Genomic DNA, 11203 nt, shown 5'->3' on the forward strand with positions numbered 1-11203 from the left:
TTTTTTAGGTAGACTAGCTTAGAAAATAACTATGGAGCTTGCATTTGGATAATCATAGGTGGATTGATCATCAATCGGAGCTGACAAATCGGAAGGTTTTCGGTTCATTTCTCTTCTTCTTTGTGTACTTCTCTTTGGTTGGGTTTTGTATATGATTTTACTTTGGACTCAAGTATATTTGTTGATCATGGTGTTGTATAAAGTTTGCTTTACAAATCATTATTGATGTCTTCCTTAATCTTTTTGCTTTATGTTTGGATTTGGGTTGTTATATACATATACCTCACAAATCTTGGTTAGGGATGAATATCTATTAGTTCTAGACTCTAGAGATAGTTTTTCGAGCTAATATTCGCCGTGGGTATCGAAGCTTAATGCCTCTGTGTTGGTTGAGAGACCGTCAACGCGAGCAATACGGTTGTCTGATGTGTTGTTGAGGTGACTGAGAGATCGTCGCCGAGATGATATAGTAGTTCTCTCTACTTTGGGTTTGAAATGACTTAGGGTGTGAGCGATGCTTGATGATATTGATGAGTATTGTATGTTGAGTATAACTGATCAATAAGTTTAAGTTTGTGAGAAGTAGATTATATGCAATGCCTGATAAGTCTCTTCTCTCTGAAAAATGAATTCTTTTTGTGTTAATATTTACTTTTCTGTTTTTATGCTTTACCAATTCAATCCAAACTCATAACTTTTAAAACTGTTGAACGACAATTCGATGCACTAGTCCATGTGGAGACAATAAATTCCCGGATAAATATTTCCAAAACTTTTGTTACTTGCCACTTTACCGCTTCAGCAATGCCTTCAATGAGGACTTAACGGTGTGCCTTTAAAGGTCTTATTGCACCATGACTCCCTGCCGCAAAGCACAAATATAAACACACCAACAAAAATAGAGCCTCTTTCGAGGGCTTGGCCATATGAATGCCTACCCTACTTCTCATGTTATGAATGATGTGGGAAAGCAATTAAAAGGGACAAGAGAATACCGAACAGATAGCAAATCCGCAATGAGCTAGCAAGCGAAAGTAACGAAGTCCGGAATACTTCGCGTAAGCCGGCATCAAGCAATGTCAAGAGCATCGTCGTGAAAATAAATCACGAGCGACACGTGGTGCGCGTCGAGCATAACCACGCAAGCAACCTGCAAGAGAAACACAATACAGACATCGCAAGAATATACATCTCGATGAATGAGAGATCAAATGAATCACATCGGGAATAAGTTCGTGTCCCACAAATAAAGTGGAACACGACACGAATCAAGCCGCATTGGAAGCGAATTCGTGTCCCACAAATAAAGTGGAACACGAGGCAAGTCGAATCGCAATCGAAGGCTTTCTCAAGGTACCTCGCACATCTTAGCAACCGAGTCAGTAATAGCAAGGAAGTATGCACTCGCCATAGAAAATAATAACAATTAAGTTCTAACTAGATTCTAAAACAAAATCTAACAAGAATATTATTTTTTTCATGACATTTTCATCTAAAAATATAGAACAAAACTATGTAACAAGATATTTAAATTCTAACAAGAAAAAAATTACATGCCTTTTTATTTTTTTTATCATGCAAAAGTCTAGCAAAATTAATTGATTTCATGTCTTTATTACCTAACAATAATAGGAAGAAAAAACTGTGTGAAAACCTAGTTTTAACATGAAAAGAAAATGTATCCAGGGGGGTTCAAAACTGAAATCAAGTGTGCAGCCTAAGGAAAGGCGCAGGCCCAGCACAGGAGGCCCAGGGTGATATTTTTTGTTGCATATTTTTGTAAGCAAAGGAGAAGGTGGTGTACGCTGGGCTCAAGGGTGGTATGCAAGCAGTAATCGTTTGTTGGCCCAAATGCTCTTCGACATCCTCCATTTTGACCAATCACTTCTATCTCTTAGCTCTTTGTTTTCACACTCTTGAGGTTTAATTTAGACTATCCAGGCTTTCACGCTTCAGTAAAAAATTCCAAGACAACAATGACTAAATTCATTGTCGTCGTTAATTGACTGTGTATTACCCATTTTCTATTTTTTATATATTTTTAATTTAATCAAAACGAATCCATTTCTTTTTATGAAATATAAATAAAAAATAACAGAAAAAGAGAGGATAAATTATAAACGTGATCATGTTTTCATGTGTCTGATGAATGAATGAAGAAAAAAACTCCATCTTTCAACTTCTCGGATTCTTCTCCTAACTGAACTTCACCTATGGCTTCTGTTAAACCACTGTGCCATTACCACCTTCCCCTCTCTTCTTCCTCTTCTTCCTTCCCAGTCCAAAAAACACACTCACTCTCACTCTCATTCTCACCGCGTTTTCTCAATCGCCCCATTCGATTCCAATCCAAATCCCTATCCCCTCCTCGTATTCGTCTTCTCCCCCAACCGCTACATGCTTACGTCACCGGACCCGCATCCGACCCGAATATCACCGATACGGATCCGAAACTCGACGGGTTGCGGCAAGAGGATTCACCTACACCTAGGGTTGTAACATGGGACCTTCTCTCTATGCTTCTCATGAAGCATAAACTTCGTCTTGCTCTTTGTGTTGGTTCTCTCTTTGCCTGCACCACCTGTACCTTATCCATGCCCATTTTTTCAGGTTTTTTATTTTATTTTATTTCAAATATTGCTTACACTTCACACCTTTTATTTATGTAATATTTATTTTATTGCAAATAGGATAAAGTTTGGGTGAAAGTGTTTAGCCCAAGTTGGTCTTAATAGGATAATACTTGGATATTTTACTTGATATTTTTGAGAATTTTACTATATTTACATCATATTTCAATTCTAGTTTATAATAGTTAGTAGTTGCGGAAATTTTTGTAAATTTTTAATTTAAGTGTATGATTGGTTTAATTTTTAGAAATAGCAAAAAGTAACTATAGAGGTTTAGAATTGATTTTGGAATGATTTCGAAGTGTTTGATTTTTCTAACTTAGAATTGATTTTGTCTCCAGAATTGATTCTAGTTGAATCTAGAATTCGTAGCTTTTGAATTTAAACTTGATTTTTACATTAAAATTTACTTTTCAACTCAATTTTGCTTAAAGTTATTTAAACATATATCACTTACTTTCAACTACTCTTAACGAGAATCAATTTTAAATAATCAATTCACGTGAAATCAAATTTTTTCACGGCAGAACCAAAGAATTGATTCTGGATGTGTAGAATTGATTTTAACATGTCTGGTTACTCTCAGGTAGAATTGATTATGCTTTATAGAATTGATTCTACTTGAAGTTAGGATTTGTAGCTTTTGAATCTAAACGTGATTTTCTCAATGAAATTTACTGTTCAATTCACTTTGCAGAAATTTATCCAAAAATAAATTTTACATTCAACTCATTTTTAGCTAGATTCACTTTTACAAAATCAATTCACTCAAAATCAATTTTTCGCAGAACCAAATACACGCTAAGTATGCTATGAAAAGTCTTTACTTGACTAGTTAAAAAGGTAAATTACACCTCTTGCCTAAAGAAATATATTCATCCATAAAAATATGTGCAAGTAATTGATGGTTGTTTTAGTCTATAATTAGTGAATGACACGGCGGGGAACTCGACCTAAGCAATTAAGCCTAACTTTGAATCTACTTATTCCTCAGATAATCTTGTCATGTAAAAAATTTGAATTTGATCAATCCCCAAATTAAAAGTTTGTTTGTTTTTATTGTTATTGAACTGATAACATGTTATTTTGAACAACCTTTTGGGTTGGTTTTGCATTAACAATAGTTACAGCATTTAGATGTGCTGTCTTTTATCTTTGCATTCATGTTTAGCTAATGCGCGTGTATGATTTCATTATTGATTATCTTTCATGCGTTCTTATATGTTGTTTTTTTCTTAGGGCGGTTTTTTGAAGTTCTTATTGGTGTTAGACCCGAGCCGTTGTGGAGTCTTCTCAGTAAAATGGGAGTTCTGTATGCTCTAGAGCCAATTTTTACTGTTATTTTTGTAATAAACATGAACATAGTGTGGGAGAAAGTTATGGCAGCACTAAGAGCTCAGATCTTTGGAAGACTATTGATTCAGAAGGTAAAGTAAAATCTATACATAAATCGAAAAAAAAAAAAGTAAAATCTATACAATCCTTCTTGCTCAATTTATTCTTTTTCAGTTTTTCATATCTAGTTTTTGATAATGCCTGGAGATAGTTAGTTATTTATAAATTATAAGATATGTTGCTTTGGTTATTTAATCAAATGATGTTCCTTTTACTTATGCAGGTTGAGTTTTTTGACAAATACAAGGTACCTATATGGAATAATTCAAATTATATGTACTTTTCATTTTTTCATGTTTGTTAATCTCTTAATAGTCTTGAGGCTGGAACCATGTGCAGATAACCACGGTTCTGTCACTTTTACTTGATTTTTGAGCATTGACATTCTACTGCCTTTGTCTTCCTCCCCTCTTTCTTTCAGTCCTAATATCTTTGTCTAATTCTTTCTCATTGATTTATGTAACATAATCCTATTCCGTTCATATTAATATAAGTAGATAGGATTATTTGTAGGAGTCTCGATTCAGTTCTGATGGTCTGAGGATCATATCAAGTCATAGCTGCGCTAGCACCACCATAGGAGAACTAAAAAACATATTTCACAAATTTTAATAAACTATATATAATACTGATAATACAACTATTTTTTTTCTTTGCTTTGGTGTGCTAATGGACTAGGTGCAAATGTTTATTGCACTTCCTTTGGTTTATTCTTGTAGGTAGGTGAAATCACTAGTTTGTTGACGTCTGATTTGGGTTCTCTTAAAAACATCGTTGGTGAGAATGTTTCAAGGGATCGCGGATTCAGGGCATTATCTGAGGCAAGCAACTCTAGACCAATGAGAAGTGAGCTTTATATTTCCCATATTTAAGCACATGTACGGTTCATTCCTTTATCACTTTGTTGGGATGATTTTGCAACACAATTATTTTGTTTGAGTATGGAAGATTTGCTTCCTTCTATTATTGTCACTTAGGTTGTATTCATGCATATTTTCATTTACATATTGCTATTCATGTTCATTACTGCTTCTGTTTTCCTTATATTTGCAGGTCACTGGGACAATAATCATACTTTTTACTTTATCCCCTCAACTGGCTCCAATTCTGGGTATTCTGATGATAGCAGTTTCCATTTCAATTGGTAAGTTTCTTTTGTATTTGAACATAACAGTCCATGGCCGGTTGTTTTAGGTAGTGTTTTTAAATAGTGGCTATCAAGTTTGTCAGACTTAGACTCGAGAGACTCAGACTCGAGAGTAAGATAAGAAAAACAAAGACAACAGTAAAAAAAATACTATTTTTGTAGTATGACCGAGACAGTACGGGCCAAACTCGTGATTTTGTGTGATTCTATCTGGTTTTGACCGAGTCTACCATGAAAAAGACTCTGAGTACGACTCAACTCGATTTGACCTCCTAGACTCGTAAACTCGCACAAGTCTATGAGTTGACTCGCGAGTCTGACAACCATGGCGGCTATTGCAATGCTATATAGTAGTAGCATAGTGGAATTTGAACAGATTGCTATAATTTTTGTGATATACTATTTAGTATAAATCTTGTCAAATAGCGGAACTATTGCGTTACGGAATTTGATCAAACCTTTATTTTCAGTGATTGAAAACATTGGTTTTAGGTTTCCTTTAACAGTGTTATCGTTTACTATAGACAATAGAAATATAATAACTCTGTATGTATTCCTCCATTCATAAACTTTTGGGAAATGTGTATCATAACTTCAAAAATAAATTGCTTAAATGACAACTATTTAGCATGAATAATAAATTCATCACTATTCGGAAAAAAAATCGCGCAATGATACTTTCCATTTTACACCTTCCATTCTGTTAATTTTTTCATTTTTGGTTCGCTGAAGCTATCTACAAGAGATCAACTTTGCCTGTTTTTCAAGCACATGGGTTGGCTCAAGCTTCTATATCGGATTGTATAACTGAAACATTTTCTGCTATTCGAACAGTGAGTTCCTAGTAGTTCATATTATACAGAGCATCTTAATAGCTTGGATCTGTAATTAACAACTGAAACAGTGACTTACATACTTACAGGTTCGATCCTTTAGTGGAGAAAAGCGGCAAATGTTTATGTTTGCTAACCAGGTAAGCTTATTAAAGTACCGATAGCTGTAGTCATAAAGGTAAGACACCTTCTAGAAGAGATTCTTATATGTTAATCATGAGTTCCATACAGGTTCTATCCTTCGAATCGAGTGGTATAAAGCTTGGAACTTTCAAATCTATTAATGAATCCCTGACTAGAGTTGCTGTTTATATTTCTTTGACTGCGCTATATTGTCTCGGAGGAAGCAAAGTTAAGGCGGTAAGCAATTCTATATCATTTGATCATTTACCGCTTTCTCCTATCATTTTTTTTCGAAGGATTTTCCATCAATGAAATTATTCACAATTCTTTCTGAGTAGCTAATAGTTCTTGCTTGCAGGGTCAACTCTCTGTTGGAACTATGGCATCTTTTATTGGATATACTTTCACTTTAACATTTGCGGTAAGAAAATTGAGTTATTGACTTCTTGTTTTACTTTATATGTTCATCCTCTCCTTGCTCTCTGATATTATTATGTCTCTCAGGTTCAAGGATTGGTTAATACATTTGGAGATCTTCGTGCAAGTTTTGCGGCTGTTGAGAGGATCAACTCTGTTCTATCTGGAGTTCAAGTTGATGATGCCCTTGCCTATGGCTTAGAAAGAGAACTGAAACAAAAGGCAGGGAACGATGAGAACTATAAACTGTTCTTCTCTAATAGTTCTGATGAGAAAAACCAAAACAGCCATTTGCATTACATGTCGGCATTAAAAACATCAAGCAACGTGTTTAGTTTAGCTTGGTCTGGAGATATTTGTCTTGAAGGTATCTATCTCTATTGCAATTTTACTATCCCTTAATGGACGAATTTTAGATGTTAACATCCATGTTTGCTAATGTTCTTGTTATGGGAGCTTCTCATCTTGCCTTTTCTTTTCTTGTAAGAGATGAAGTGTCAAAGTTCCATAACTAATTATACATATATTATACTGCAGATGTGTATTTCTCTTACCCTTTAAGGCCAGATGTGGAAATTTTACGCGGATTAAATTTAAGACTAAAATGTGGAACTGTAACTGCACTGGTGGGCGCTAGTGGTGCAGGAAAAAGTACGATCGTACAGCTATTGTCTCGTTTTTATGAGGTTTGATTTCTATTTCAGAATTTGTAAGTTGAAATTTCATTTAATTGCCGTGTCTTGAAATTTACATAGATGAAGTGACTTTTATTTCTGTAGCCAACAAGAGGTTGTATAACAGTTGGTGGAGAGGATGTTCGAACATTTGACAAAAGTGAATGGGCTCGGGTTGTCTCTATCGTAAATCAAGTATGAAAACTAAAAGGAAAAAGAGAAATCATATTTGATATCAAACATGTTGCTTTATTTGTTTTCAAACGATAATATCAAAGTATGATATGACAGGAACCTGTTTTGTTTTCGGTGTCTGTTGGAGAAAATATTGCATATGGACTTCCTGATGACGATGTTTCTAAAGACGATGTGATTAAGGCAGCAAAAGCAGCAAATGCTCATGACTTCATAATTTCACTTCCTCAGGTTGGTTTGTCTTTTCGCTATGCAAAGTCTTTTATGTGATTACGATGTATAAATTGTTTACTTTATTGTTGATGTTTCTCAAAAGGGCTATGATACACTTGTTGGTGAGCGCGGAGGCCTACTGAGCGGGGGACAGAGGCAGGTAAAGACTTAAAATAGAGGTTGTACGCAAAACCTTCCCTTGCATGAGAATGCATGTTCTTGACTTTACTGTTCCTATATTGCAGAGAATTGCCATTGCCCGAGCTCTCCTGAAGAATGCTCCCATCCTAATACTTGATGAGGTGATATACTTGTTTAATTCATCGTATTTCTCTGTAATCGGTTTTTCATTTTGTCCTAACAGTAAGATTAGATTCACCTGGAGGAAGAGTAACATGCTGCAGCCATGCTGTTCCTAAGTTTGACAGTCCGACTGTGTTCTAGTTTTGCAGCTAGTGTTGTCAATAGAAGATCATAAAAAAAAGTCGTTTCTTCAAATTCCACTAAATTACAGTGCTATAGTTGTTATTTAACAACACTTACTAAATTGTGTATTGCAGAAAGTTTGTTAAAAACTGCACTACACTACAGCGCTATAGCACTGTTTTAGTTGGTACTTGACAACACTGACTGAATTGATATATGCCATATCCATTTAGATATTATTTGCTTCTGCAGGCTACAAGTGCTCTGGATACCGTCAGTGAACGCTTAGTCCAAGATGCTCTCAACCATTTGATGAAGGGGAGGACAACATTAGTCATAGCTCACAGGTTAAGCACAGTTCAAAATGCTTATCAAATTGCACTCTGTTCCGATGGGAAGGTTGCAGAACTAGGCACTCATTTTGAGCTATTAGCTAAGAAGGGCCAATATGCTTCACTAGTTGGCACTCAAAGGCTTGCTTTTGAATAAATTATTATGAAGGTCTTGTTAGTATTTACTGTCATACTAACCAAAGAGCAATACATGAGATATGGGGCTGGATAATTTTCTGGCTCGGAGAATGCAGAAGGGGATACTGGGTTTGTTTAAAAGTATATCACAACAAAGAGAAACAACAAAAAAGACAAGGAAAAAAAGAAAGAAAAGCAAATGTAATTATTGTTTTATGGCATATTGGTGTACAAGACCTCATCTTATGTTGATAAAACGGTATTACAGTTTGGAATAAGAAGATTTTTATAGTTTCATTGTTACCTTGGTGTCCAAAAATGTACAAGTGCTATAGAATGCAGGGTAATGAAAAATGCCTTTGCACAAGTTGCATTTTTACAAATGGATGATTGAGTTTGGTATATTGGCTAGGTTCTTACTTTCTAAAATTGTTGCATGGATTGGGGATAATCTTATTGGGCTCAAAAGAGGCAGCCCACAAAGTGGCCCAGAAAGAACTGTAGCAGTGTCGGGCGGGCACGTTCCTTGGTCGCCCAACCCGAACTTATGCCATGACCCAGCTGTCTCATCACACGTGGTCTCTAAGGTGTCCAGAAGATGTCGGTCGGGGTCACACCAGTAAAGGAGGAAATCGTCCCTCCGATATTTGAGGAAGAGTCGGTCTTTCTCTATTTCCACGTTCTCGTTGGAAAAAAGTAGGAGAATCTGTTTTCTCCCTATTATCCAACCCAATAAGTCACCCATTAATATTCGTGTCATCAGGGGTTTATGGGTTTAGTATACGTTAATAAACTATCTGTAGAAATGTTTTTTTTAGAATACGTACATTCAATTTTTTGAAATTTTAAACATTGTTCTATTCAACTCAAACTTTTTAATTATATTATTTTTAACTTGTGTCCCTTAAAGCACAAGTTAGTAAGACCCTTTAATAATATGTTTATCTTGGAATAAGTTTGGCGAAATCGTGATGTCTAGATCAAAACACCCCGTTCTACAATTATTTAATTTAGAATGACAATTTATAACATTTTCTTTCCTTTTTCATTCCTCAACCTTGTTCATAAATGAAACAAAAATAAAAAAATAATCAAACAAGAACTATGCATTCAAGTGGCTGTATTGTATTGAGTGTACAACAAGATATTTTGGAAACAGTGAACAATTTCCTAATCAAGAACAAGAAGCCATGTCTCTAGCTATGCATATTCCTATCTTAGTATTTCTTCTGGTCCAGAAAAAATGTACATTTTATCTTAATTGAATAATCAATGTATTTGATTTATTATATAGCCGACGAACATCAATTATTTAACGAGATTTTAATGCTTATGATGCTGAAGAAATGGAGATGACAGCATTTAATTCAGCAAGACATTCAGTTGGCAGGCCAAGGAAGGAATTCATAATGAAATCATTAATAGGATCAATTGTTGCCACACCAACAAGTCTGCATTTTCCTTCTTCATCCAATCTCATGCCTCTTCCACTCTTCATTGTCCCCTTTGATTCCTCAGATGTCAACACTGTCTTCACAATCAATGGTGGAGCCTTATAGATTCTACCAGCAGAAAACAAGAACTTGGCCTTAAACTCAAGATCAACCTTGTAAGCAAAAATAAAATTTAATCTATCATTAGATATTGTATCAACTCTCGAAATAAAATGGCCGCTAATGATTATTTTATGATAAAGTATATATTATGGTTAATTCACACCGCAACTGTTATTTAAAATCGTGAAAATGTATCTTACCTTGCCAGATTCTTGATTAATACTTCCTTGGAAAGCTTCTGGAACAATATCAATCCTCAAGAATGGTGGCAATGACAATCCAAGAAACTTAGTAGTAGAGCTTGTTAATGATGGAATATACAAAGTTTCAAGATCAAATGAAACAAGAATCTCATTGCTATTTTGATTTTGTGTTTGTGTTGCCTTTGCACCAAAACCATTGCCTATTCCTCCTTCAGCATCATATTCGAAATCAGGATACCTTGAAATTCCAAGCTTGCAAGCACTTTTTGTTTTGAAATTGATAGAGTAATCCTTATTATCATTTGATGGAGTTTCAATTGTGGTGGAAAGGGTTTTTTGTTGTTTTTCACTTGAGGAAAAGGAAGAGGTGATGATAGTGTTTCTTTTTAGAAGATTTGGTTTTTTGGTGTGGAATTTGCATGGTATTTGGGGGCTTGAGAAGTTTATCTTAGAACTCATTAGTGTGTATTTTCTTGATGAAGTAAAAGGAAGTTGAATTTCTAGAAATTTAAGTTTTCATTTTATTTTATGAGAAAACACTTTAAGAACATGAGGTTGTTTTGGATGTGTGGCCATGAATCTTATCTTTTCATTTGAGGTCTAAAAAACTTGGCACTTGGCAGTTCAATAATATTGACTATTGAACTTCTATGATAAATTGGTCCCTAATAGTTTTTTGTTTTTTAAATTGGAAACGAACTTATATGACAAGTTGTGTTATTTTGTTTTATTTTTTAATTTGATTAAAGTTCACTAAAATTAATGTCTAATAAAATTTCTAAAATTTTGAATTGAATGCAGTATTTTAAAAATCAGACCGAAATGATAGATTGAACAGATCGAATTGGAAATTAAAGGAGTTATATATTTTTTTTACATGAAAGTAATTCATTAAACAAGAGGTAAACAATCACCATGATT

The 11203-nt window shown here is 34.6% G+C and overlaps 2 protein-coding genes across 3 annotated transcripts; one reads left to right on the plus strand and one right to left on the minus strand.

Moving 5' to 3' along the window:
• The first annotated feature begins 2099 nt into the window (after nucleotides 1-2099).
• LOC131653184 (ABC transporter B family member 28) lies at nucleotides 2100-9483 on the plus strand. 2 transcript variants are annotated; one of them, XM_058923270.1, is made up of 16 exons: nucleotides 2100-2610; nucleotides 3870-4057; nucleotides 4249-4272; nucleotides 4745-4846; nucleotides 5079-5169; nucleotides 5905-6005; nucleotides 6095-6145; nucleotides 6237-6365; nucleotides 6487-6549; nucleotides 6633-6912; nucleotides 7083-7231; nucleotides 7325-7414; nucleotides 7511-7645; nucleotides 7731-7787; nucleotides 7873-7929; nucleotides 8306-9483. In XM_058923270.1, exons 1-16 carry the CDS (start codon nucleotides 2214-2216, stop codon nucleotides 8540-8542), a joined length of 2151 nt encoding a protein of 716 aa, XP_058779253.1. In that variant the 5' UTR covers nucleotides 2100-2213; the 3' UTR covers nucleotides 8543-9483. The 2 variants fall into 2 exon arrangements, with proteins under 2 accessions (XP_058779253.1, XP_058779254.1); XM_058923271.1 differs by lacking the exon at nucleotides 2100-2610 and adding an exon at nucleotides 2673-3473.
• A 128-nt stretch (nucleotides 9484-9611) lies between these two features.
• LOC131653185 (uncharacterized) lies at nucleotides 9612-10853 on the minus strand. The gene is made up of 2 exons (XM_058923272.1): nucleotides 10280-10853; nucleotides 9612-10129 (listed from the first exon to the last, which is right to left on the minus strand). Exons 1-2 carry the CDS (start codon nucleotides 10739-10741, stop codon nucleotides 9854-9856), a joined length of 738 nt encoding a protein of 245 aa, XP_058779255.1. The 5' UTR covers nucleotides 10742-10853; the 3' UTR covers nucleotides 9612-9853.
• Nucleotides 10854-11203: the final 350 nt, after the last annotated feature.

The sequence above is a fragment of the Vicia villosa genome, linkage group LG2, assembly GCF_029867415.1.
Source record: "Vicia villosa cultivar HV-30 ecotype Madison, WI linkage group LG2, Vvil1.0, whole genome shotgun sequence".
NCBI lineage: Eukaryota > Viridiplantae > Streptophyta > Magnoliopsida > Fabales > Fabaceae > Vicia > Vicia villosa.

Coding starts and splice junctions, on each gene's coding strand:
- LOC131653184 (XM_058923270.1), top strand. CDS start 2,214: ATGGCTTCTGTTAAACCACTGTGCCATTACCACCTTCCCCTCTCTTCT. Junction 7,232..7,324: donor TATTGTCTCGTTTTTATGAG/GTTTGATTTCTA, acceptor TTATTTCTGTAG/CCAACAAGAGGTTGTATAAC. Junction 7,930..8,305: donor CCATCCTAATACTTGATGAG/GTGATATACTTG, acceptor TTGCTTCTGCAG/GCTACAAGTGCTCTGGATAC.
- LOC131653185 (XM_058923272.1), bottom strand. CDS start 10,741: ATGAGTTCTAAGATAAACTTCTCAAGCCCCCAAATACCATGCAAATTC. Junction 10,130..10,279: donor TTAATCAAGAATCTGGCAAG/GTAAGATACATT, acceptor TTTGCTTACAAG/GTTGATCTTGAGTTTAAGGC.